This window comes from Amblyraja radiata, chromosome 16 (genome assembly GCF_010909765.2).
Source record: "Amblyraja radiata isolate CabotCenter1 chromosome 16, sAmbRad1.1.pri, whole genome shotgun sequence".
In the NCBI taxonomy this organism is placed as follows: Eukaryota; Metazoa; Chordata; class Chondrichthyes; order Rajiformes; family Rajidae; genus Amblyraja; species Amblyraja radiata.
The window spans coordinates 7,040,077-7,066,348 of NC_045971.1; the positions used below are offsets into that span (position 1 = coordinate 7,040,077).

The window sequence follows — 26,272 nt, forward strand, 5'->3', positions numbered from 1 at the left end:
GGCTCCCCCCACACACACACACACACAGGGCCAAAGATCTATAGCTATAGGATCTTTGCACAGGGCAAGGCTCCCCCCACCCCACACACACACACACACAGGGCAAGGCTCCTCCCCACACACACACACACAGGGCAAGGCTCCTCCCCACACACACACACACACACACACACACAGGGCAAGGCTCCTCCCGCCGGTCTCCCCGCCTCCAACCACAGTCTCCTCACACTGTCCCCGCCTCCCCCACAGTCACCTCAGCGCCGGCCCGCCTCCTTCACACCAAATATCCTATCTTTGCTTCACACAGTCTCCCCACAATCACCTCACTCACGGTGGTCTCCTCCTCCTCCTCACACAGCGGCTTCACCGAGCCGGGCGCGGCCTCCTTCACACAGTCTCGCCATCACCTCACACACGACACAGCGCCGTCTTGTCTCCTCACCCCGCTGGGCGCCGCCGCTTCACATCCTCACCCCGCTCCGGCTCCGGCGCCGACCACACGCCCGTCTCCTCGGGGCCGGCATCGGCCTCGGCCTCGGCGCACGCAGGTGAGAGTTGCAGCGGGGAGAGAGCAGAGTTCACTTCAACCGTCGGGAGCCGAGCGTGAGGCGAGGCCTGGGGCCTGCGGCTGCCGTGGCAACAGCCCGGGGGGTGGGGTGGGGATGCCGGGCCGAGCTGGGCTGCAGCTCCCGGGCCTGGATCATCTCCCACTGGGGTTAGTGTGGGCCGGGGGCCACAGACTCCACGACCGCCGGGCCTTGTGATCTGGAGGCGGTGGGAGCAAATTCAAAAGGGGTTTGGTTAGATATTGAACGGGGCCGTGGGGCAACAAGGGTGTATTCGGAGGCACCTTTCAATGGATCAACAGTGCAGTAAAATTGTATCGTGATTTCTCACTTTTATCGCTTTATAGTTTAGTATCTTCGCTTGTAGAATTATGTAATCCACTCTGGTTGAATCGGCATCCTAATAATGTTTTCAAGTCACTATTTTTTTTTGTATCTTTCAATTTATTTCTTTTGACATAACTTGCAAAATGGATCAATGGTTGGGGGTTCTCACGAGTTTGTTTTTAAGAATGTTTTTAAGGAGTCTTTGAGAATACACTGTAGCGTTATAAATGGTTGTAAATCTCTTGCTGTGATGAGGCTGGAGTAGAATACCTGTTGCAGGTGTCTGGTGTCAGGCACTGGTTGAAAAACTTTAAGAAGGAACTACAGATGCTGGAAAATCGAAGGTAGACAAAAAGCTGGAGGAACTCAGCGAAAAACTTGGTGTGATTTCCTTTCAAAATATTATCTAGTAAGAAGTAGTTAAAATGATGAGAGGGATAGACAGAGTTGACGTGGATAAGCTTTTCCCATTAAGAGTAGGGAAGATTCAAACATGAGGACATGACTTGAGAATTAAGGGACAGAAGTTTAGGGGTAACATGAGGGGGAACTTCTTTACTCAGAGAGTGGTAGCTGTGTGGAATGAGCTTCCAGTGGAAGTGGTGGAGGCAGGTTCGATTTTATAATTTAAAAATAAATTGGATAGGTATATGGACGGGAAAGGAATGGAGGGTTATGGTCTGAGTGCAGGTAGATGGGACTAGGGGAGAATAAGTGTTCGGCACGGACTAGAAGGGCCGAGTTGGCCTGTTTCCGTGCTATAATTGTTATATGGTTATATGGTAATGCTGTCAAATCTTGAGCGCTGTCACTTTGATATGTACTCACTGCTGTGTTAGAACCGCAGATGAAAGGTTCAGCTACAGTAACTCTGCTATAATATCAGGTGTATTTGAGTTTAGGAAAATGTCCTTCCATCATTGATCACTGTGACTAGAATTAGAAAACCTTTCTGGTTGAGGTCTTAAGACAGGCCCTTGGAGTTGAGAATCGCTTCCTTCCACTCTGCCTTTGCAAGGTTGCTGCTCTTGTTTAGATGCTATCCCCCTGCTTGACAAGGTCCTCAGTGGCTTCCCAGGTGTAACTTCCCTCCTTTTGAAAAGTCACTGGCTGGGGATTCTCATGAGTTGATGAAGAATGTTTTAAAGGAGTCTTTGAGAAGCTCCTGTAGTGTTATAACTATTTGGGTATAAATCTCTGTGCTATAATTACTGTGTTAGGGCTTGAGTAGAATGCTCGTGCAGTTGTCTGCAGTCACGCATTTAAATTATGTGCCTCGCCCACCGGATCTAGCCGAATGAAATTAAAACCTCGATGCTGTTTGCCGAGTAGAAAGTGCTGATGCTGACTTTTTATCCTGTCAATGGATTTTGAAATTTTTTTTGAGACTGTGTTGATAACATCTGTTTTTATGCATCCATTGTAGGCAGTTCCAAAACGTAGAGCAGGTGAAGATCACTGTTGCCTGGTAGACCTAAGGGTGAGTTAGAGGACTTGATGGTCTAACACGCGTCGCTGCGGATAGCTGTAGGCTGCTTTGGGGGAGGTGGCTTATTTCTTCATTGATGTCTATTTACTGAGAGATGGCTCCTGAGATATGGAAACCCATTCTCATTTTCCAGGGTTTCTTTATGGATAATCATTGCTGAAGAGAGGTGTTGTGCAGCAGGGTTAGAATTAGCAGAAGGTATCTGCCTTACTAATGTGTGAAGCTCAATATCTCAAGAGACGGCTTGAATCTCAGCTTCTGAGAGTGCGCAAGTGTAACTGCTACCTGCGTCCTGCAGGCTGATGCTCAAGGCTACATCTTGGTTCTAAAGTGGCAGAAACTGAGCACATCCTCATTCGATTAATTCTACTCAAATGGGGAGCTTGTTGGAGGTGCGGAAAGCTGAAGAGTTTACTAAGAGTTTAGATTCAACCTTGCTTGACCCATTCTGCAATGGGATTGGGTTTATTGATTAGAATCGCAACTTGTATGTCACCATTTAGCAGAGGTAGAATGCTGATGGATTTCTGAGGGCAGCTGAATTTAAGAAGGATTTTCTGCCGTGTCACTTGGTTGCAGCTAGTGTGAGAACAGTAAAGGTGTATATGTAAGCTCCTTTGGGATGTCTTGGGTCAGTAAGTGATGGAACATAATTGCGATTCTATCATTTTGTCCGTACAAAGCTTTAAAGTGGCATTCAAGCAATAATTTGATTAATTGTCTATCAAAAAAAATGTAGAATGATCTTTGTCTGGATTCTGTCCTGCCAGCTAATCTTGTTTATTTAAACGTGTGCAGTGAAATATCTGATCAATTTTAAGTCCTATCCTAACTGTCGAACCCTTCGGCACGGGAGTGGTTCAGTCCGAAGGCGGCCCTTAACCAGAGGGTTTAAAGGCACGGGTTTGGGTGCCATCTTTCTCTCCTGTGGACTTCCCTACAACCGGGAGGAACACAAATAAAGGTGCCTTTCGAAATACCTGACTCCTCTCTTTCGAGACCTACGCACCACAAAATCATTGAAAACCAAATGCAGATCAATATGGGAAAAAAAAACACTGCCAGAGGAACTTGGCAGTCAGGCAGCAATCCTGAAGGACATGGATTGGTGATGTTTCAGGTCGGGATCCCTCTTCAGACTGATTCACCCACTGAGTTACTCCAGCGCTCTTTCTGTAAGCCAGCATCTGCAGTTTGTCGTATCCACAGATCAATATGCCTGTTTTTAGCACAGGATATAGGATAAGTAAATGCATCACCTAAATATATTTGACATGGCACAAGCTTTAGTTTGCGATAATGACGAAAGTTCAACTACTCTGTGATCCCACCAGGAGATACGTCTCCACCTTCACTTTCCAGAGTCTATCTCCTTTGTGATGCACCCACTCTTTCATATCTGGCCTTGCCCATTTCCTCTCAGGAAATCCTCTCATGCAAACTCAGGAGAAGCAACACTCACGTTTTAACCTTTTTTCCCCTTTGCATTATCCAGGACACAAACACACTTCCTTGGCAAAACTTTTAATTTACTTGTACTGTTAGCAGTTTGGTGGATTTCTAATGGAGCTTCTGATGAAAGAATCCGATGTTATCTGTATGATATGAGACTACGGATGGACACAAAATGCTGGAGTAACTCAGCGGGTCAGGCATCATCTCTGGATTAAAGGAATATGTGACGTTTCAGGTTGACCAGGTATGAGACTATGTCAGGCAGTTGCTCGAGTGGTCTGTTGGACAGCAGTCACTGGGTGCTGTGAGGAAATGGTTCTAAAGTGAAAGTGATGGAAACTTAACACATTCTCATTTGATTAGTTCTGGGCATGAACTGACTTTGCCACATCTGAGGTAGACAAAAGTGCTGGAGAAACTCAGCGGGTGGAGCAGCATCTATGGAGCGAAGGAAATAGGCAACGTTTCGTGCCGAAACCCTTCTTCAGACAGATGTAGGGTGGGGGGCGGGGGGGCGGGGAGAAGAAATGAGAAAGGAAGAGGAGGAGCCCGAGGGCTGAGGGAGAGCTGAGAAGGGGAGGAGACAGCAAGGGCTACCGGAAATTGGAGAAGTTTATGCCGCTAGGGTGCAGACTGCCCAAGCGGAATATGAGGTGCTGCTCCTCCAATTTCCGGTGGTGCTCACTCTGGCCATGGAGGAGGCCCAGGACAGAGAGATCGGATTCGGAATGGGAGGGGGAGGTGAAGTTCTGAGCCATCGGGAGATTAGGTTGGTTAATGCAGACCGAGCGGAGGTGTTCGGCAAATAGATCGCCAAGCCTACGCTTGGTTTCACCGATGTAGATCAGCTGACATCTAGAGCAGCGGATGCAATAGATGAGGTTGGAGGAGATGCAGGTGAACCTCTGTTGCACCTGGAACGACTGCTTGGTTCCTTGAATGGAGTCGAGGGGGGAGGTAAAGCTATGTCTGCATTTGGTCACTAGTTCGATGCTAGGTTTTGTTTGCTCTGTGGGGCTGTTTCAGAGAGCTGTTAAGATATCGACCACATTGCTGTAGCTCTGGGGTCATATATAGAGCATGTATCCCTGTTCTCCAAAAATGCTGCCTGACCTGTTGAGTTCCCCCATCACCTTGTCCTTCTGCAGTTCCTTGTCTCTCCTCCCATCCACCCATTGCCTTCCAGTCAGTCAAAAATCAGCTGTAGATGAACAGAGTTACAAATCCACCTCGTATTGCTGCTGTTTTTATTTGCCTTTTATGTTACACGGGAAGAACATGCACAATAAAGGGTATGAAATTTCACCGTTATTTGAATAATTTAAACAAATGTAATTTAGTGATGTAAACAACAGTATGACTGACAGATTGTAATAAGTTAGATTATTTGCAAACTCGGACAGCCCCCCCTTTTAATGTTGGAATGAGAGAGGAGGATTTTCTATTGAAACAAAAAACAGTCATTCATAATATCCTCTGCTTAATGGATGGCTGGAACATAGAATACAAGTCACGTAGTAGCTTGCAGTCAGATAAAATTAGAACCATACCAGGGCTCATTTCATTCCATCAACATTGTGGAGGAGCTTTACACAATAACAATAAGAAAAGATACTGAATCTCACAGAATGAACAAAGCAAACAGCAGCCTTCAGGCAGAAAAAAACAATTGAAAACAAAATCAGGTCGCTGATTCCCCACAGGGTCCGCGATGCCTCACTTAGTAACAGCTGCATTTTTTGTCAAGGAAAGAATATGGTGACTCATTGCAGGGGGAGATGTGTCTTGGAGCAACTAGGAAACAATCAGCTGCAGGTTTCCAGTCTCCAACTACTAAATCATAAAGCAGGCATCAAACAGTGGAATCCATGCAGTTTACTGCTGCAATGGAAACTGTGCAAAAAGCACACTGTGCACACAATCTAAATTAGGCTGCTGTTGTGCACAGATTCACTTCTTGCATGAAATTGATCATAATTCACTCAGTAGCCGTCTAAAGAGTTCTGTGAACAGCAGTGTGATAAAACAGGTAGCCATTAAGTATGTTCCATCACAAGCGATTATTATTTCTGCACGAGTGCATTTCTCAAAATAAAACACCTGCATCGCCTGAATTTTTTTCAGTGGCATACTCTTGATTACATTGAGAGTAATTTTGTAAAAAGCAGTACAAATTTGAAGTCCAGCAGAATTTTGCCTTTGAAAGATACGTTGCATTGTAATAAAAAACAAACATAGTGGGCAATTATTAAGACCGGAAACTGGAGTGTTGTTGTCACCTATTTGACATTAATTTTCCATTTGTAGAGGCTATATTTTAAGCAGGTCAGGCAGTGTCTGTTGAAGAAGAAAAAAGTTAACATTTCAGAACAACAACCTTTTTTTTAATCAGAACTGGGAAAAGTTATAATGAAACATAATGGTGTGATGTGTCAAATGGGAAGGTGAGGTGCTGCTTCTTGAGTGTCTATATGATGTATGTTTGAGACTAAGTTCTTCCACAACTAATTTTGACTACCTAGAAGGACAAAATCACTAGGTGCATGAGAGCATTATTGAACGTAGAACAGTACAGCACAAGAATATAATATCTGTGCCGAACATGATGGCAACGTAAGGTAATCTCATCTGCCTGCACGTGATCCATATCCCTACATTCCTTACATATTCATGTGCCTATGTAAAACCCTCTTAAATGCCATTATCATATCTGCCCCCGGCATCTTGTACCAGGTATCCACCATTCTGCATTAAAAAAAAACTTGTCCCGCACGCTAGCAGCAAATCATCCTGGCTCAGATTGTACAGGTTTGTTCGTTTATCGTTGGGGTTAAAGTTATGAAACTTTAGTAGCGTAAAGGTAGAGCTTCTGCTTTACAGTGCTAGAGACCCAGATGTGATCCTGACTATGGGTGCTGTCTGTACGGAGTTTGTACGTTCTCCCTGTGACCTGCGTGGATTTTCTGCACGATCTTCAGTTTCCTCCCACACTCCCAAGACATACAGGTTTGTAGGTGAATTGGCTTGGTGTAAATGTAAATTGTCCCTAGTGTGTGTAGTGTTAATGTATGGGGATCGCTGGTCGGTGGGCAGAAGGGCCTGTTTCCACGCTGTATCTCTAAACTAAGCTAAATTTAAAAATGTGGAAGCATTTCATATATTGATCAATGGGTTACTGCAGGCCCACCATCACCTCTGCTGGCCTTAGTTTAAGAAAAACTGTAATTTGAGCAGTTCAAGCCTCTTTCAGCACATCCAAAAGCATTTCACAGTCTGAAGAAGGGTCTCAATCCGAAACGTCACCTATTCCTTCGCTCCATAGATGCTGCCTCACCTGCTGAGTTTCACCAGCATCTTTGTCTACCTCACACTCATTTAAAGTCATTTGAAGTGAAGTTACTGTGTGGGAAATGCAGATAGTTTACCTGTGCATGCTCTGGCAAACACATTAATAAAAGATGTATCTGATTTTATTGATATTGAACGAGAAAAACCTATTCCTAGAACATTTCAAATACCGGTAGTGGTACGTGATCTATTTTATCCAAGCGAGTATGGCTGTGGTCTGTTATTTCATCTCAAAGGTGGCACATTGAATAGTGCAGTAATTGGCCCTGTATTTTATGTTCCATTTACGGAAGTTGGACATTAATCTTTGGCCATCTGTGTTGGGGAGAGTGCGATAAATAATCAAAAACCTACTCCCACTGAAGATGGCCACCCCCTTAAGACTGGAGGCCAAGATACTGCAGATGAAGTCATCTGTTGCACCAAAGGAGAACTGTTGGAGAGACTCAGTGGATCGGGCAGCATTTGTGGAGGGTAATAGACACTTGTTGCCTAACTTGCCGAATTCCTCGAGCAGCTCTCTTTTTGCCTGGATCAGTGTAGTTTTCCTTTTAGGACTTTTCTTGGGTCCCATTATACTGCTACTTTGCCACTGACAGTTTGTGTTGGTACTGTGTCACTGACACAGAATGTCTTGGTTCGTCTATCTTCCGTGTGCTACGGCAGTTTATGGGTTTCAATGGTGACCATTGCTTCCAATTGCCCAGGTACAGGTAGTTCTGCTATAACATGCAGGATAATGGTAGTGAGGTAGCTGATCAGACCAGCCATGGCCTTGTTGGATAACATAGCAGGCGAAGGGCAGAATAATCTGTCCCTGCTTCTTTTCTATAATTAGGTTTTTATGTTAACACGTTTGAATTCGTGAGCTCCTGACCTGAGAGCAATAACTAACAATTTTTCCATTAGTATTCAGGTTATTGATCTCGGCCTGTCGCACGCAGCAATCTATTATTTGGAGCAATTTTTCCTCCCGATCTTTGCATTAAGGCCATTTGCATCTAATAATTTCATTTCTTCCTGTTCGTATCATTCCTTTTGAGCTGGAACTTTTTTTTGGATCTGTTTATATGCAAGAATGAGTCATAACCGATAAAACAATGAAGGATTTCTGCACAAGAGATGAGGTTTGTTGAGTCGGGTATAATGTGAATTCACTGACCTTTGGGATTCTCACTGACGTAGTGCCGTGCAGGGGTGCAGAGTGTTTTTTTTGGCTTTGTTACATTCCTGTTCTTTTGAATACAGAAAATACTTAATTCTTCTGCCTGTGGTGAAATAGCAAGGTTTGTCTACATTCCCCATCCAACCCCCTATTCCCCCCCCCCCCCCCCCCCCAACACACACATGTCATCAGTTAGGTACACAAAAAAGCTGGAGAAACTCAGCGGGTGCAGCAGCATCTATGGAGCGAAGGAAATAGGCAACGTTTCGGGCCGAAACCCTTCTTCAGACATGTCATCAGTTACCCTGCCAAGTTCAACTATCAAATTGTTTAGCTTCTGCTTGAGATGAGATGGATTTGCCTGAACATTTGGAGACCAAAGAAGATTTGTTTTGCAAGTGCTCTTTCTGTTCTGACTAGTGTTCAAATTCACATGCAAACACAAATTCTGCAGAAATCTGGACAAAGAAATCCGAAAACAAATTGATCGATATTGATCAATTTTTTCTCTTTTTAAGCTTACATGGAATATTCCAGAATGCACACCTGGCGACCCCAGTGGAAGCTTTTGTTCATCCATAACTTTGTTACCTCCACAACACATCGAGTGGGTGGCGGAGGCAGGGACTCTCACTTTATTTAGGATTCACCACAAATAGAGAAGGCTGTGGGCCAAGTGTTGTTAAATGAGATTAGTATAGAATTCCGCCATGCTCTCCTACCTATATACCTTCCTCTGGCTTAGAAATGTTTTATCTTTTCGTCATCATCCTCTTCTCCCCTCCCCACCTGTATCGACCTATCACTTGATAACCATTGTCCTCCCCCTCTTCTCTTCCAGCTTTCTCCCCCTCACTGCAAACAGTTTGAAGAAGGGTCTCAACCTGAAACATCGCCTACCAGGTTCTCCAAAGATGTTGCCTGATTACAGCAGCACGTTGTGTATTTATTTGTAAACCAGCATCTGCAGTTTCTTGTGCCTTCTTGGTGTAGAATTGTGTTTGGTAGTTGGCATGTATATGGTGGGCGATATAGCCTACTTCAGTACTGTGTGAGTCTATGAAACGGCAGTTCCAATGCATTCTAAATCTACCTGCTGCCAGGCCCGCTGAGTTACTCCTGCTTTTTGTGTCTATCTTCGCTGTATTGTGGGTTGAGTGAAGTCACTGGACTAGCAGCTAGAGTTCTGACCACTGATCAAGAGATGAGGTTGAATCCTACTGCTGTAGCTGGGGAATTTAAATACAAGTAGTTAAATTAACTTGGAAACATGAAGTGAGTCTCTGGAACTGCTAATCAACATCAGAAGCAAATAAACGCTCTTTTTACTCATTATTTGTTTACATTTGATCTCCCGATGTAGAGCAATGTGTTTGCCTTTCTCACTCATTCAATTCAGCAATAATTCTGATAGGACAACAATTACTGCCTTTGGCAGTGGTGCCTACATTCCTGAGGGAAAAAAAACAAAACATTATAAGCTCTGCTCTTCCCCATCATCATGGTTCCCTTGTTTATTCATTTTAATTTTTGAATTCTCATTTATAAATGCTTTTCATGACTCCGATAGACACATATTGCTGGAGTAACTCAGCGGGACAGGCAGCAAATCTGGAGAGAAGGAATGGGTGACGTATCGGGTTGAGACCCTTCTTTCATGACCTTGCCTCGCTCTATCTTTGAATTCTCTTCTAGGCCTGCAATCCTGACAGTAGTGTGCCCTTCTTCAGTTATGGCCTCTGACTCGTCCTTGGATTAAATTACTTCACTGATGGTGGCCATGCCTTCAGCGTCCAAGGCTTTTAAGATCTGTTTTATCCCCCCCCCCCCCCCCCCCCCACCCGGCTTTCTTCAAACGTGGGATTTGAAGTTGGCATTCAATTGAACAACAATTGAATTTGGAGTGGCACAGAGGCACAGCAGTAGTGCTGCCCACTGCCCCTCAGTGCCAGGAACACGGGTTCGATCCTGACCTCGGGTGCTGTCTGTGTGGAGTTTGCACGTTCTCCCTGTGACTTTGTGAGTTTCCTCCGGGTGCTCTGATTTCCTCCCACATTGCAAAGACGTGCAGGTCAAGATTCAAGAAGTCAAGAGAGTTTATTGTCATGTATCCCAGATAGGACAATGAAATTCTGCACCACAACAGGACATTACTGCACCACAACAGGATATTGTCATAAATACAGATCGGATCAGTGTGTCCATATACCACAGAATATATATATATATATATATATATACGCATCATAAACAGATAAAAATGCAATAGGCTGTTATAGTTCAGAGTTTGTTTGAAGTTGTGTTTAATAGTCTGATGACAGTGGGGAAGCAGCTGTTCCTGAACCTGGATGTTGCAGATTTCAGGCTCCTGTACCTTCCGGGTTGTAGGTTATTTGGCTTCTGTAAATTGTCCTTGGTGTGTAGGATAGCACTATTGTATGGGTGATCACTGGTCGTTGCGGACTTGGTGGGCCAAACGGCAGGTTCGTGAAATTGGAAATGAAAATGCAAAATGGTGGAGGTGTTCGGCAGTCCAGGCAGCATCTGCGGAGAGGGGAGCTGCGTTAACTTTGCAAGACAACTGAACCCTTGCATGTTATTTTTGTTTACGACTGACATCTTTCTTCTGACATTTTTCTCTTTTTTCCCCCCCTGTAGCTAATTAAGCAGTCATGTCTGCTAAGGCCATATCTGAGCTGACCGGTAAAGAATTCCTTTACAAGTTCATTTGCACAAAAGCGGCGGTCCAGAACAAGTTCAAAAATGCTACCGTGCGACCTGAGACGGACTGGGGGCTCCTCGTCCAACAGCATCCTTGGCTCCAGACTGAGGTGAGTAGCTTGCAAGGGGTGGTCCCAGGGCTGAACGATGCAGTGGTGATTTTAGTTAAGTTGATGGCACATGAGTCCAGTGGTGTATCTTGTAAATATGCAACAATTATGTGGCTCTGTATGTCGGTAAGTTTCAATTGGGTCTCAAATTCAATCCACATTTGTAACTCTGACATTATTATGTACCATAAGCCATGGAAACAATGGTATTAATTGAGGATGTTGAAAAACATACTGCTTATGAAAGATGAGCGATTGTTTTTCTCACCTGGTACAATATTATCAAACTTTGAATAGTGCTGCAGTTGGTGCTGGGGTAAAGGCATTTCTGTCTCTGGCACCCAGTGTCATCTTGAGATTCGAGGGAAGGAATACGTCACTGTCATGCCTAGTGGCAGTACAAAGCTTCTGCTATTCCACCTAACAGTGTCTCTCCACAGAGAGTAGTCCTATAATTTGAAAGCACACAGCTGTCAATAAACTAAATACCTTTGAGTAGCTTAGCCGATTGGTGCTATTTTAAAGAGTTTTTCATGATGCAGACATGTCCCTGCTACATTAAAGCTGCAGATACTTTAATAAATTCCTGTAGTCAGTTATCAGAAGGTGGATTAATCTTATCAGGTTGTAAGTCATTTCTTTGAAGTAAGAGATTAGTGATTGGCATCGTGCCCTGTTTTGCTCACATTCCTAAACTGGTGGAAATTGTTAGAATACTCCTCGACTGTGCATGTAGATTCTAACCTGGATCCATATTTACTGTCTGCAACTTATTTTCAGTCTTGGCATGCAATTATTTGTTTTTACTCTCATTTTTCTTAAGTTGTTCAAGAGTAAGGACAGTTTATGAAGTCTTTTCTTAAAATTAATTTAAATAATATGCACAGTGCCAGGATTAATGGTTCATCTTTTACAGACAAATGGGAGGAAAAAATTGTTTCAGCGACCATATCCTTCCAGCTGTTGTGTAAATTGTGACTGAGGTTGCCACATTTAAAATGGCGACCCTTAGAATCAAGTTAAAAAGAAATGTTTTTTAGTGTGCTTTCTACCTCTGTCTTCCATTCCTGATTATTGTAATATCTACTTGTTGGATCAGAGATGAATTTATGCTGATAAATAGATAGATCAGGTCATGTTTAAGAAAGAACTGCAGTTGCTGGAAAAATGGAAGGTAGACAAAAATGCTGGAGAAACTCAGCGGGTGAGGCAGCATCTATGGAGCGAAGGAATAGGTGATGTTTTGGGTCGAGACCCTTCTTCAGACTGATCCACTGAGTTTCTCCAGCATTTTTGTCTACCTTAGATCAGGTCATAGTCACAGTCATACAGTACAAAACAAACACTTCAGCTCATCTCATCCCCGCTGATCGAGATGCCCCCATCTAAGCTAGTCCTGTGTGCGTGCCCATGTAAGTTTTTTTTGCAATTGGTGTCAAGCTGTTCATTTTTTAAGGTTTACCACTGCTCCCATTCACCACCCTTCCCACCAGTGATGGCAGGGCTGAGGTCAGTAGCTCTGTGTGTTGGTGTTTGCGTGTGCATGGCCAAGCCATGATCAGTCCCTGTGTTAAATTCTAGAATGTATGCTTAACAGGATATACAGTTACCCGTGTCTATTTCATGACCATCTTGACTGCATTTCAATTTATCAATGCATGCTTAATTGAGTGCCAACGTCAGTGGTGATATTGAAATTATTCTGAAGGTTAACTGTCTTGTATTGTGTGGTAGTAATCCAAGTATTTGGGAAAACTGTGTTAGGGCTAATTAAATTTACCAGTGACTAATGTCATTTTACATTCATCTGCCAAATGAAATGTGCTTTCACAATTAAGTAGATTTGGAGCTCAACAAATTTGGCAGAAACATTGTGCTGCTTGCTTTATCTAAAAGCATAATTCAGTTTTATTGGCACGACTTTCAGTTCTGACCTTCTCAAGGTTGTGTTTTTTTTCCGCACTTTCTCCTTCCAGTTGCAATCTAAGCGATGTGGGCAGCCTTCTAAACAACCAAACATTGAGATTGTCTAGATTCAGACAAGAATAATTCATCTTTTGCACAAGAGGGTGGGGAAGCTGAGAGGTTGAGAGCACTGTTGATACTTGGATACTGCTATTCTTTTTGGGAGGGGTCTAGAGGGACGCAAAATTGTGCTATTAATTAATTTAGCTCAAAATATCATGTGTAAAAGCAACTGAACCATAGTCATAGTCGTATAACACAGACGGGACCTCCAGCCCAACTCCTCCATGCTGTTATCAAGATACCCTAAGTTCGTCCCATTTGCCCATGTTTGATCCATATTCCTTCAAACCACTTTTTTTAAAGTTCAAAATCCTCTGCAGTTACGATATGTAGCGGCAAATCCTGCCTTCAAGTACCTTTCCAGTTGAGATATCTCTGAATAGATCCAGCTAACCTTCCTCCAAACCAAGGCAAGTTGGTGAAAGTTAAAAATACTTTCATGCTGCCCAAACAGCTGGTGTAATAGTTTTGAAGCCTAGTTACGAGTGTAGTCTAAGAAATGCAGCAGTCAATTTTGTTAACAGCAAGGTCCCACAAATGTAAACTTTTGATGAGCAGATAAATCTATGTAGATTTTTTTTGTTGAGAGAGAAAATGCAAGTCTGAGTGGAGTGGAGATCTTCCTGCTCTTCGTGGGATCTTCAGTCCACCTGAAAAGTAATTAATCAATAATGAAACATTTAAATGTCCAAAGGAAATGAAAGGAGCTACATAAATGCAAGTACTTTTCGAGGAAAATCATCTACCTAAATTCCTGAAACGTTCTTGAAATTCTGAGATGTTGAGTTCTTTGGTTTGTTTGGATTCTGTCCAGATGTTTAATCAGAAATCTTGTTGCAATTTAACTTCAACGTTTTTTAACTCTTTATTTTTAGCGTCTAGTGGTGAAGCCAGACCAGCTGATCAAGCGTCGTGGTAAATTGGGCCTGATTGGGGTTAATCTCAATTTGGCTGAAGTGAAGGAATGGTTAAAGCCACGGATGGAACAAGAGACGATGGTAAGGACTCGAACCCGAGGGAAGAGGGTGGTAGTATGCAAGGACAATGTGACTGCTGTGAAAAACCTAGTGCTCAAATGGTCTTGCGATATATTTTAATTTTCCTCTTACAGTGATGGCAGTGAGTCATTCAATGATTATCCTGTTTGTTAACTGAATTGTTGCGACAGGTTTGCAGCCAAGGAACCCGCAAGGTGATGTTATCTTGTCCTTGAAACACATTTTTCAATGATAAGAAAGCTTGAAGATCTGAATTGCCATCATATATTGTATTTCTATATTTTATGATTCTGATATGTTGACTTTTATAATTTAGAGGCTCCGTGTCATAAAAAGTCCTGTTGAATTAAAATTAATTGACTAGAAATTAATGTCTCCATCCCATCCGGGAGGCGCTACAGGTCTCTCCGTTGCCGGACCAGCAGGTCCAGGAACAGCTACTTCCCTGCAGCTGTCACACTACTCAACAATGTACCTCGGTGACTGCCAATAACCCCCCACCCCCCCTCCGGACACTCCTCCCACAGGAAAAACACTATGACTGTATGCATGTAAATAGATTTTTTATTGCAATCATATTCTATGTTGCTCTTCCAGGGAGATGCTAACTGCATTTTGTTGTCTCTGTACTGTACACTGACAATGACAATTAAAGTTGAATCTGAATCTGAAATGGCCGCATTGCAATTTTAAGCAACGTTTTTATGACTAGTATGTTTATTAATCTTGCATACTGGCATCTTTTTATCTACAACAGAAGCACTTCCTAGAATAGTTTCAATTGAAAGTTCTTCCTAACTGCAGTTTCCCCCCCAACATTCAACAATTTTCATTTCAATTCCTTATATCAAGCTAACAGGAAAAGGGAAGCCTTTGAATACTGTTTAAGAAGGAACTGCAGATGCTGGAAAATCGAAGGTACTCAAAAATGCTGGAGAAACTCAGCGGGTGCAGCAGCATCTATGGAACGAAGGAAACCCTTCTTCAGACTGATAGGGGGTGGCGGGGAGAAGGAAGGAAAAAGGAGGAGGAGGAGCCCGAGGGCTGAGGGATGGGAGGAGACAGCAAGGGCTAACAAAATTGGGAGAATTCAATGTCCATGCCCGCAGGATGCAGACTTCCCAAGCGGAATATGAGGTGCTGTTCCTCCAATTTCCGGTGTTGCTCACTCTGGCCATGGAGGAGACCCAGGACAGAGAGGTCGGACGGGGAATGGGGTGGGGAGTTGAAGTGCTGAGCCACCGGGAGGTCGGTTAGGTTCTTGCGGACCGAGCGGAGGTGTTCGGCGAAACGATCGCCCAGCCTTCGCTTAGTCTCACCGATGTAGATCAGCTGACATCTACAGCAGCGGACAGCCTTTGAATACTGTTCATTATCACTTGAAACTGCCGCAAAACATTTTAAAGGCAAGGAATGTCAGATTTGTGTAGATCTGGTAATTTAAACTTAATATGTTTGCTTTTAATTGTATTCAAATATTTACTCGGTAAGGTACTCAAAACCTTGACTGAAACCTTCATTGAATTTCAAATCGAGTTTTTAAGGGTATTCTGTCACGGCAGGGCTGTGTTGTCTGAGCTGGAATTTGAAAGCAGCTCTAAATTGAACTTTACAGCATGTAAGATGAAGACTGCCTGTCACTGGGTGATCTACCCTCCCTCATAAATACGATTTTGACTGTCTGTTAAATGCCAGCCACAGGACAGTCCATTAGGGAATGTAACAAAATTCATGCATCCAGACTTTCAGACGTAATGATGTTGCCATCTTTCATTTTCTTTGATGGACTTGACAAGTGAAATGTAATTTACTAAATGCCAGCTACCTCAGCATCTTACATAGATGCTAATTTGTTTTGCTGAGATCTAAATATAGTCAGCAGCTTCCATTGCTCATGCTTTGTAGAAAAAACCCCAAATAGAAGCAGCAATGTGGTGCCAGCACAATGAGAGACGCAAACTCGCCATTCCAAGTCCCTCTCGGACCACATCATATGGCACCATGCTGTCTAAGACAACTGGGTATGGCACAGTTCATAACATGTCCCGTCCTTATTTATTTATTATACATTTATGCTCAAAGCAGACTTGTATATCATGTTGGTCTGAAGGGTCACAGGCTTGGTATTGTGAAGGGCATAACCGAGCAACTATTTTTTTTGTTCCCGTGGTTGATAAGGTTGAAGATGATAAAGGAGTTATTGAGGAAGGAGTTTATGCCTGTCTGTTCTTGTATGGCCACTTATCCAGTTCATGGCCTATTGAACATTGTTGTCATTGAGCCATTTATTTTTGTTTTTTCCCCACCTCTCCATAAGAAAGTCCATTTATTGTTATTCCACCTGATCTGCATAGATTACAAACAAAATCATGAATTCTGGATTGAAGTTCAGGAAATGTGGGAATTTTTAAAAGGATGATTTTTATATCTTGAATCAAAATGAGTTCACCATTTACAAAGATCTACTCTACAAAGCTGCTGGAGATTCTCAATTGGGTATTTCACAATGTGCCACCACATTGATGCTACGGCCAAGAACGTGAACCAATGCACCTTCTTCCTCGGAAGAGACCAGGGAAGTTCAGCATGTCCATAATGACTCTTATCAATTTCTACAAATACATCACAGACCGCATCCTATTGGGAAACTTCACAACTTTGTTTGGCAACTGCTCTTCCCATGACTGCAAAAAGTTGCAAACAGTTGTTGAAGCAGCCCAGTCCATCCCCACCCACACCACCGTCAACTCCATCTACGCTTCACGTCTCCTCGGGAAAGCAGCCAGCATAATCGGGGGCCGCTCGCATCCAATTATCTCCATCTCCACTCCCCTATCGGACAGCAGATCCAAAAGCTTGAAAGCGTGTTCGGCCAGATTCAGGAACAGCTTCCTCCCTGCTGTTATTAGACTTCAATGTTTTTCTCAAGCTAAGAATCCCGATCTTCCAACCTACCTGATTGTAAACCTTGCACTTTTTAAAACCTGCACTTCCTCTGTGGCTATATTCTGCACTCTGGTTATTTTTCTCTTTGCACCAACTGTTGTACTGTGTCTATATTGCACTTGTGTGTGGTATGATTTAACTGTATAACATCCAAAGCAAACGTTTTTCACTATGTTAGAACACTTATAAGCCAACCAAACAATCTTTAGTGCAATCCACTGCATTGTTCGAGTTAAACCTAAATTCTTAGCAGCTGGAGCAGCATAGCCTTGGATGTTAATATCACTACCACATGGCTGTAAGATTGATAGTCTGAAGCAACAACTCTAAAAGGCAACCCCTTGATATAAGAGAGACAATTCATCAGAGGGGAATTTGATTGTAGATAGTTCCATGATTAAATGTAATACTTGTGGTGTGCTTTGATGGGAACATCCTGGCCAATATTTCCCATCAACATAGCAACTCTTCCTATTAAGATCCTACAAGAAATATTTACACTTTGCTTTTAGTTGTGACTGCAATTAAAATAATGTTATACATGAAACATTTCTGAGCTACACAAGATGTGATGTCATTACTTTGGTCATCAGGGTTCACAGTATTTTGCTGCTAATTTAATATTTTATTTTATTAGGTTGGACGTGCAAAGGGTAACCTCAAAAATTTTCTGATTGAGCCATTTGTACCTCACAAGCAGGTTAGTGAAACCATACGTTTTCTTGCATTTTATTTTCATCCATCAGAGGAAATGAGTGTCTGCCCTGACTGTACTGAAAGCTGTTGACTTTTCGAGCACATTGAAATTATCACCCCTCCATTTCCTCAACACCAGGAAACACATCAAGATTTTATAGCTTATTTGCATTCAGTTAAGGGGACGCAAGGCAGTCAGTTATATTTGTGGTTCTTACTTAGGAGGACGAATTCTACTTGTGCATCTATGCAGCACGGGAAGGTGACTTTGTGCTTTTCCATCATGAGGGTGGAGTAGATGTTGGTGACGTTGATTCTAAAGCCTGCAAGCTGCTCGTAGAAGTTGATGGAAAATTGAGTGAGCAGGATGTCTGTGACCACCTGCTGCTCCATGTGCCTGCAAACAGAAAAAGGTGAGTTTAAAAAAAAAAAAAAAATTCTCCTTTCTTTCATCCATGTAGCACCAGAGTTATTAAACTTCTCCATTTAAGTGCGTAAGTAAGTTTATTGGCCAAGTATTCACATACAAGGAATTTGCCTTGGTGCTCCGCCCACAAGTAACAACATGACATACAGTGACAGTTACGAATGACTCCGAAAACACTAAACATTAATAACAATAAAACATTAATGATAAAACACCATTGGTCAAGCATGTGAACCAACAAAATACCAGATCGGAGGGAGGCTACAGTTTTTGGCTGTTGAGTAGAGCAACCACTCGTGGATAAAAACTGCTTTAGGAGCTTTGTTTCGGGATCTTGCAGGTCTGCTCTGATTTCATTTTGGATTTTTGTTTTCATTCATACATGGGATGTGGACATCACTTTAGAGTACCAGCTTCTATAACCCTTGAACCAAGAACGCATTTAACAGTCACTCACATTGGTGGGTCTGAAGTGGAACATAGGCAGGAATGGATATCTCCCAGAAAGACATCAGTGAATCGTGTGCTTTCACAACAAACCAGTAGTTTCATGGTTAATTTTATCAAAAAAAATTTCAGGTGTATGTAATTACTAGGATTTTAATTCCCTGGGTGCCACGTGGGATTCAAATTTGTCTCTGGATCAGTGATCCAGGACCCTGGCTACTGGTGTAGCAACTGAACCCTGTGCTCCCATCTCCCATGATGATGAGTAGCAGCACTGCTGAGTCAGTTGGCGGTGGGTTCAATTCCAGGGTTCATCCTCCAGAGAACTGAGCTCTCAATCTGGGCTGGCACTCCAGTTACAATAATGTAGTCATCGATTAAGGAGCTCTCTCTTGGTTAACACATTAAACGGAAGCCGGTAAAGGTACCACTGGCCTATGTCGGTTGCTTTATCTCCTGGCTGATAATTGGCATCGAAACAGTAAATAAAATCACGTCACTTGATCATCTTGGGGGAGTGGTGTGGGCTGACAAGGGGCGTAGGAAGGAACTGCCGATGCTGGTTTATACCAAAGATAGGCACAAAATGCTGGAGTAACTGAGCGGGTCAGGCAACATCTCTGGAGAGAAGGAATAAGTGAAGCTTTTGGTCGGAGCCCTTCAGACATACCGAAGATGGACAAAGTGCTGGAGTAACCCGGCAGGTCAGGCAGACTCTGGAGAAAAAGAATAGGTTACCGAAGATAGACACAAAATTCTGGAGTAACTGGGTCAGGCAGCACCTCTGGAGAAAAACCAAAGGTAGATAAGGGCTAAGAGTAGATGTTTGAGACCCTTCTTCAGACTGATGGGGTGGGGGGCAGAAGAAGAAAGGAAGAGGCGGAGACAGCGGGCTGTGGGAGAGCTGGGAAAGAGAGGGGAAGGAGGGAGAAAGCAAGGACTACCTGAAATTGGAGAAGTCAATGTTCATACCGCTGGGGTGTAGACTACCCAAGCGAAATATGAGGTGCTGCTCCTCCAATTTGCGGTGGGACTCACTCTGGACATGGAAGAGGCCCAGGACAGAAAGGTCTGATTCGGAATGGGAGGGGGAGTTGAAGTGATGAACCACCAGGAGATCGGGTTGGTTATTGCAAACTCAATATTTGCAATCTGTTTACAATCCATTGCACCCAATAGTGAAGAATGCCAAACTGAACCCAGCTAAATGGACAACAATACATTGGGGGCAGACATTGTGGCTGGGGTTCAAGTTACATTCATATAGTCTGAACATATATATAATAGTGAACTGAAGATTTCAGATCTAGCTCAAAGTTGGAATAAAGATTTCTACGGAGAGAAGGAATAGGCGACTTTTTCGGTCGAGACCCTTCTTCAGACCCGAAACGTTGCCTATTCCTTCTCTCCATGACCCGCTGAGTTTCTCCTGCATTTTTTGTCTACTTTCGATTTTTCCAGCATCTGCAGTTCCTTCTTAAACATAAATATTTCTACAATGGGTCTGCAAATGCTAGTTGTAGCAATATCAGATGAAAGTGACAGTATATTGGACCTAGAGTTCTATCAGACCAAGCAAATCTTGTCATTCAGTTCAACAGTGGGTAATCTTTAATTTAACCATTGATATCCTTTGATCTCTTTTGGTGTAAATCTTTTGATCTTAATCTTGGGTAGCCACAGATTTTAGGTGGGAGAGTCCTTCTGACTGAATTTTGTATTTACTTGAAAATTGTTCATTCCTATTTCATGTGTTTACTGAGCATGTGTTAAAGGGAAAATATGGAGAAGATTAGATTGCTTTTGTTTTCACATGATCCTCAATTCTGTGTTATTCTGAAGAATTGCCAAGAGGTCAAAAGTATTTTTTTTTTAAACTTGGGCAGAATCGTACATCCTTGTGTTTGTTTATTTCCCTCAGTATTGCTCTTCCATAACCAGAGCTGCCAAGTGGTACGGATTTTCCGTATTTTGTACGGAAATGCCATAAGAATACGGATGTACGGATTTGCTTTGTAAAATACGGATTTTTAAAAAATCGTCCCGACTTCTAGTTTCATCTTGCTGCTTAAAAAATGCAAGGATATAAAAAGTCATACTGTACATCTAAAAATTATAGCAGATTATATCTGTTTGTATTTTTAATGTCAAGATCTGGATGATTATTTTTGTAAGCTTTGAACTGCCTGTCCCGCTCCAGGTTTAAACAGCGCTGTCAGTTGAGCGCGTGGGAATTTAAAGGAAGAGTTGTCTGGTACTAAAAATAGCTCTACCAGCTGGAGCGCTATGGGCATTACACATAGCGCTATGGCCACAGCGCTATGGGTCACAGACTGTTCGGGGTGGGAGGGAGAGAGGGAGAAGGAGAGAGGGAGGGAGGGAATAAGAGAGGGAGGCAGAAAAAAAAGGAAGGAAAGAGGGAGGGAGAGGGAGGGAAAGAGAGGAAGGAGGGAATGAGAGCGAGGGAGGCTTCCAAAATGGCTTCTACATCATAATCTGGTGCTAAAAGCAGGAAGCAACCGTTGAAAACAGCAGTATACAAAGAGATGGCAATGAATGCACTGTCAAGTAAGGTGCTTCTACACACCTTACTTGACAGGGCATTCATTGCCATTTCTTTGTATACTGCTGTTTAATAATGCAAAGTTATACATTCTTGTACTCTTACATGGGGTATGACCGCACACAAAAATGCCAGCAAAATCCCCAGCAAAATGACACCACGTAAAAATACTGATTTCCTCAGCAAAATACTGATTTTCAGGTACTAGAATACTGAAATGCTCTGACAAATCTTGGCAGCTCTGCATAACACCTGTAAAATGTAAAGGATGAGTTTAGATGCAGAGTATTGAAATATTTCTCAATACATTATCCGCACCCCACATACACAATCTTGCTGCACCATGTGCTGCATCAGCCCCCCCCCCCCCCCGGTCTTGGGTGCTTTTGCCCTCCCACATGACCACTGTCATCCTGTTGCCCCTTATGCGTGCACCCACGCCTTTGCATCCCTCTTTGCGCCCTTCATTCTTGCCTTCTATCCCCTTCCTACTTGCACTCTCTCTTGTCCCTCCGCGCCCTCACTCCTGTCCATTATTCTGTGCGCTCAGTTCTCAGTCTCTGTCCCTCTTCGCTGACACCCTCTTTAACGTCATGCATTGGTTTGTTACTTTTATTTTGTGTAACTTTAACACTTGTTTTTATCTATGCAGTATTCTGGCATCTTTTATTGTTGGACTGTTCAGACTGTTCGAGGATCTCTTCTTTACCTACCTGGAGATTAATCCCTTGGGTAAACAAAGTATTTAAAATCATATATTTTTATTCTGCTGGCTGACAAACTAAGATGATGGATGTGGTAATATTGGTTTACTTCCTATTCCAGTTAATAGTAATTTAATTAGATAGAATAAGAAGTAATCCAATACATTTAGACTTTTGATTTTCATGTTACAAAGAACTCGGCAAGCCTTGCAATTGCAGTGTCTGTAACCTTGTTAAAATAAATGGATACAAACCAAGTTGTCTGAATATCTTCAAAGCTCTGAAATTGCTAGATAAATAGTTGATCTTTCACGTGCTGGTGCATTGACAAGATGCTGGGAATTCTTCCCTAGTTTTATGAAATGTCAAATGGTTTTCATTTTTTATTATCACAACTTAAAATTCCGGTTCCTTTCTGTAGTGAAGTGGAACATGACTTGGTCTCTGGCCTGTAGGATTACTCACTGTAAACCTGCTTGAAATTTAGAAGACTTTAGTAATGAGTTCAGTGCAACTAATGATGGCTTTATATCCCAGCCAACAACCTTTATTGTCACGGTGAGGTCGGTGGGGATAAACAAAATATGTATAATATCTTCAATTAAAAATACAATTTGGTTTGGTTTTGTGTCCGCCGGATTCTAGTTCCTGTCATGTCCGAAGCTTTCCATTGCTAATAATACTGCTCATTTTCCACCGTGAATCTTTTTATAGAATTGTAAATTTCATGTCTGATTTTTTATTTTTATTTTTCACTTACTAAAATCCCAAATTATTTTGGTGGAAGATGGGAAGAAGATGAGTGAAAACTGAAAAGGCTTCTCCCAAGCTTGTGTGGAATCTAGATTTTCTGCGTTAGTTATGCTGAAAGATGTGTGCTGTCGGGATGTGGCTTGTTACTCATTTTTAGATTTCTATTCCCTCTTGTTCACCTACTGCAGTTGTAACAGATGCTGGAGTGTTTGTTTTGGATATGGCAGCAAAGATAGACTCCACAGCTGACTACATCTGCAAAGGTAAATGGGGCGATGTGGATTTCCCACCACCATTTGGCAGAGAAGCTTATCCTGAGGCAAGTAACTTCACTTTTTTCAAATTGTGGAATTTATTGTACTCAAAGTGAAAACGGGAAACCTCTAATTTTGCTTTCTCATCTTTTACTACAATGTGCAGTGAATTGTGGCTCTTCAATTTTTTTATATTTGAAGCCGGACATTCTTATTTGGATTAATGGTTCTTGGGAGGTCTTTCCATCTGAAATTTAATAACCCAGCATGAACAGCTCATTCTGATTCACAAATAATAAGTGTCATTGTTCTGAAACATTGAAGTAGTATACAGGCACGAAACAAAATCCTGTGGACTTGAGTTCTGTAATTCATATAAATTACCTAGACTTTGATAATCACCTTCCCACTTATTCATAACTTTCCAAACACTCTCCCTGCACCCAGTCACTGCTTTTCAAAGCACAGTATTCCAAGCTTCCGTGTTCTCATGAGTCAAGGAATCTTTACGGCTATTATGTACCTTGTTGTCAAACCTGCATTTTTTCATTGCTCCAGTGATGAGAGACTAAATTGATTGCACAGTTTGACTCGGAGTTTTCCCTAATTGTACTCAATTGCCAATGTTTTCCATTTGCTCTGCATGTTCACTGCTTTTCCCCCACTCTGTGAATCTAGTTCAATAAACAGTTTAATTTGTGGCAGTGGATGCAAAAGTGTAGGATATGAGAACAGAGTAATGGTGAGAGTATTATTTATTATACCACATCACGGTAGACACAAAATGCTGGCGCAACTCAGTGGGACAGGCAGTATCTCTGGATAGAAGGAATGGGTGATGTTTTGGGTCGAGATTCTCAGTCTGAAGAAGGACTCGGCGCAAAATGTCACCTCTTCTATCCAGAGATACTGCCTGTCCCGTTGAGTTCAGCATTTTGTGTCTATCTTCGGTGTAAATAGCTTCTGCAGCTCCTGTCTACACACGATAGAACTCTCGGATCGGATATGCTAATCGCCATTTTGGGACCGGCTTTGTTGATTTCTAGTTGATCAACAGGATATTTAACAAAACTGACACAATGTGCTGGAGTAACTCAGAAGGGTGGCATCTCTGGAGAGCATGTTTTGGATTGGGACGCTTCTTCAGACTGATTGTAGTAGGAGGTGAAAGCTGTAAGAGTGCTGGGGGCTTGACAACGCCTGCCAAGTGATAGCTAGTAAAACTACTTTCTCTGTGTAATCATGGTCTACAATGAGGGGTCAGCAACGATGTGGATTGAAAAAGTGCATGATGTCGATCTCTTGTGCATGCACTCTGTCCCCTCACCCATTCAATGCTTTTCAGTTTCCTTGTCTCCTTGATGGAGTCCTTGTAGCCTCCATGCACCTTGTGTCCAAGCTTAAAGTTTCCATGCCCAAGTGGTGAGAGAATGGAATGGGCTTTCCCTTCTTAATGGGACATGTTTATTCTTGTTTTACAAAACTGGCCAGGAGTATGAATGGAGTGAACTTGGAATATAATGGCAGAAATGCTGTCAATTATGAGTTTTATCTTCACAACAGCAAACTGAGCTTAAGTGAAATATGAACACTTTTAACAGCTTGAGTATTAACACTGTCATATCTGTTCTTAATCCTTTGGGCATGCCGCATTCTGTTACACTCTTATTTCCATGTTTTACGGTTGTTTAACCAGCGTCTCAGGTGGGAGAAACATTTTAACAGTTGACCTTTTAGATAGGTAACGAGAGAAAGCTGTGGAACTAGTTTTAAGCAAACGCGGAGATGTGGAAAGTCGGACGGGCCCTGCACCATGTGACCATCTTGTAACTTGCGGTTTTGTTTCTCCTTTTTAAAGCTGCTGGCCAACTTGAGTTGTTCATTTGCCGATTTTCTTTTAACAAAATGCAGGGTACTGGTTGTCCGAGTTTAGTTGACTTTGTCAACAAACTGTCCGTCTGTTACTGTTGAAACATAGAAACATATAAATTAGGTGCAGGAGTAGGCCATTCGGCCCTTCGAGCCTGCACCGCCATTCAATATGATCATGGCTGATCATCCAACTCAGTATCCTGTACCTGCCTTCTCTCCATACCCTCTGATCCCCTTAGTCACAAGGGCCACATCTAACTCCCTCTTAAATATAGCTAATGAACTGGCCTCGACTACCCTCTGTGGCAGGGAGTTCCAGAGATTCACCACTCTCTGTGTGAAAAAGGTTCTTCTCATCTCGGTTTTAAAGGATTTCCCCCTTATCCTTAACCTGTGACCCCTTGTCCTGGACTTCCCCAACATCGGGAGCAATCTTCCTTGTTGAGTGAGCATTGCACTGGTTTTACGGGGAATCTGTTCCTGATTTTGGGAGCAGGTAGTTGAGTTATTTTAAGATAACCATTTCGATGATGTCACTGTTACAGGAAGCTTATATTGCTGATCTTGATGCAAAGAGTGGAGCCAGTTTGAAGTTGACCATCCTCAACCCCAAGGGCAGGATCTGGACAATGGTGGCTGGAGGAGGTGCTTCAGTTGTCTACAGGTACGGTGCACTTAATATTATTCTACACCCGGAGAAGAAACATTCAGTCTTCAGTCCATTAGCTCCTGCTGTTAGAAACATGATTAAACCTTGCAGTTTATCTCCTCTTCCTCTGCGTGAGAAGCTGGTAAGGCCATTCTTATCTTTGATTAAGGTTTAATAGCTGATTCTGTTCGTCAATTAATCATTCTAGAGGGACAAAAACCTAAAACCGAAGGGAATCATCTGTTCTTGTTTGCTTTGAAGGTTTTTTGGTCAGAATGGCCAATACGAGTGAATAATCAGTGTCAAGAGAGTTTAATTAGCATATTGACCGGAACAATGAAATTCTTACTTGCTGCGGCTTGACAGGCATGTCCATATATACAATAAGTGATCAATTGCTCTCAGTAAAGCAGATCATGAAGGGGCAGGCCAAAGTACACAGTGCAACCCGAGTGGTGCAAAGCCCATAGTCATTCTGTGCTGTGTTATGGTGGTGCAGGGCAGTTCAAGAGCCTGACGGTTGGTGGGAAGAAGCTGGCCTCAGCCTATAAGCTATGGTTCTGGGGCTGAGGCCACCTTCCCAATGGTAACAGTGAGACTGGGCCAGAATACTGTGCAGCACTCAATAATAGTGAATGTTGATCTAAAAGGTCCTGCTAACAGGACACCTTGTACAGAGTTATAATTGATGTGGAACAGGAAGAAAGAAGGAATGTTTGTACCATGATAATTTTTGATCCATTATCTTTGTTAT

General features: G+C 42.7%; 1 protein-coding gene across 7 annotated transcripts in view; it reads left to right on the forward strand.

Annotated features, from left to right (window-relative positions):
* Positions 1-125: 125 nt before the first annotated feature.
* The window catches only part of acly (ATP citrate lyase), a 66,549-nt gene continuing 40,402 nt past the window's right edge, over positions 126-26,272 (forward strand). For 3 of the 7 annotated variants that reach the window (XM_033034988.1, XM_033034994.1, XM_033034995.1), the window contains exons 1-8: positions 279-548; positions 11,009-11,181; positions 14,085-14,207; positions 17,791-17,853; positions 18,072-18,262; positions 21,939-22,018; positions 22,932-23,062; positions 25,415-25,533. In XM_033034988.1, the coding sequence (XP_032890879.1) occupies positions 11,023-11,181; positions 14,085-14,207; positions 17,791-17,853; positions 18,072-18,262; positions 21,939-22,018; positions 22,932-23,062; positions 25,415-25,533 (866 nt within the window). In that variant the 5' untranslated portion in view covers positions 279-548; positions 11,009-11,022. Of the gene's footprint in view, positions 549-2,319; positions 2,374-11,006; positions 11,182-14,084; positions 14,208-17,790; positions 17,854-18,071; positions 18,263-21,938; positions 22,019-22,931; positions 23,063-25,414; positions 25,534-26,272 lie in introns of all 7 variants that reach the window. The other 4 variants (XM_033034992.1, XM_033034989.1, XM_033034991.1 and 1 more) reach the window with 4 other exon arrangements.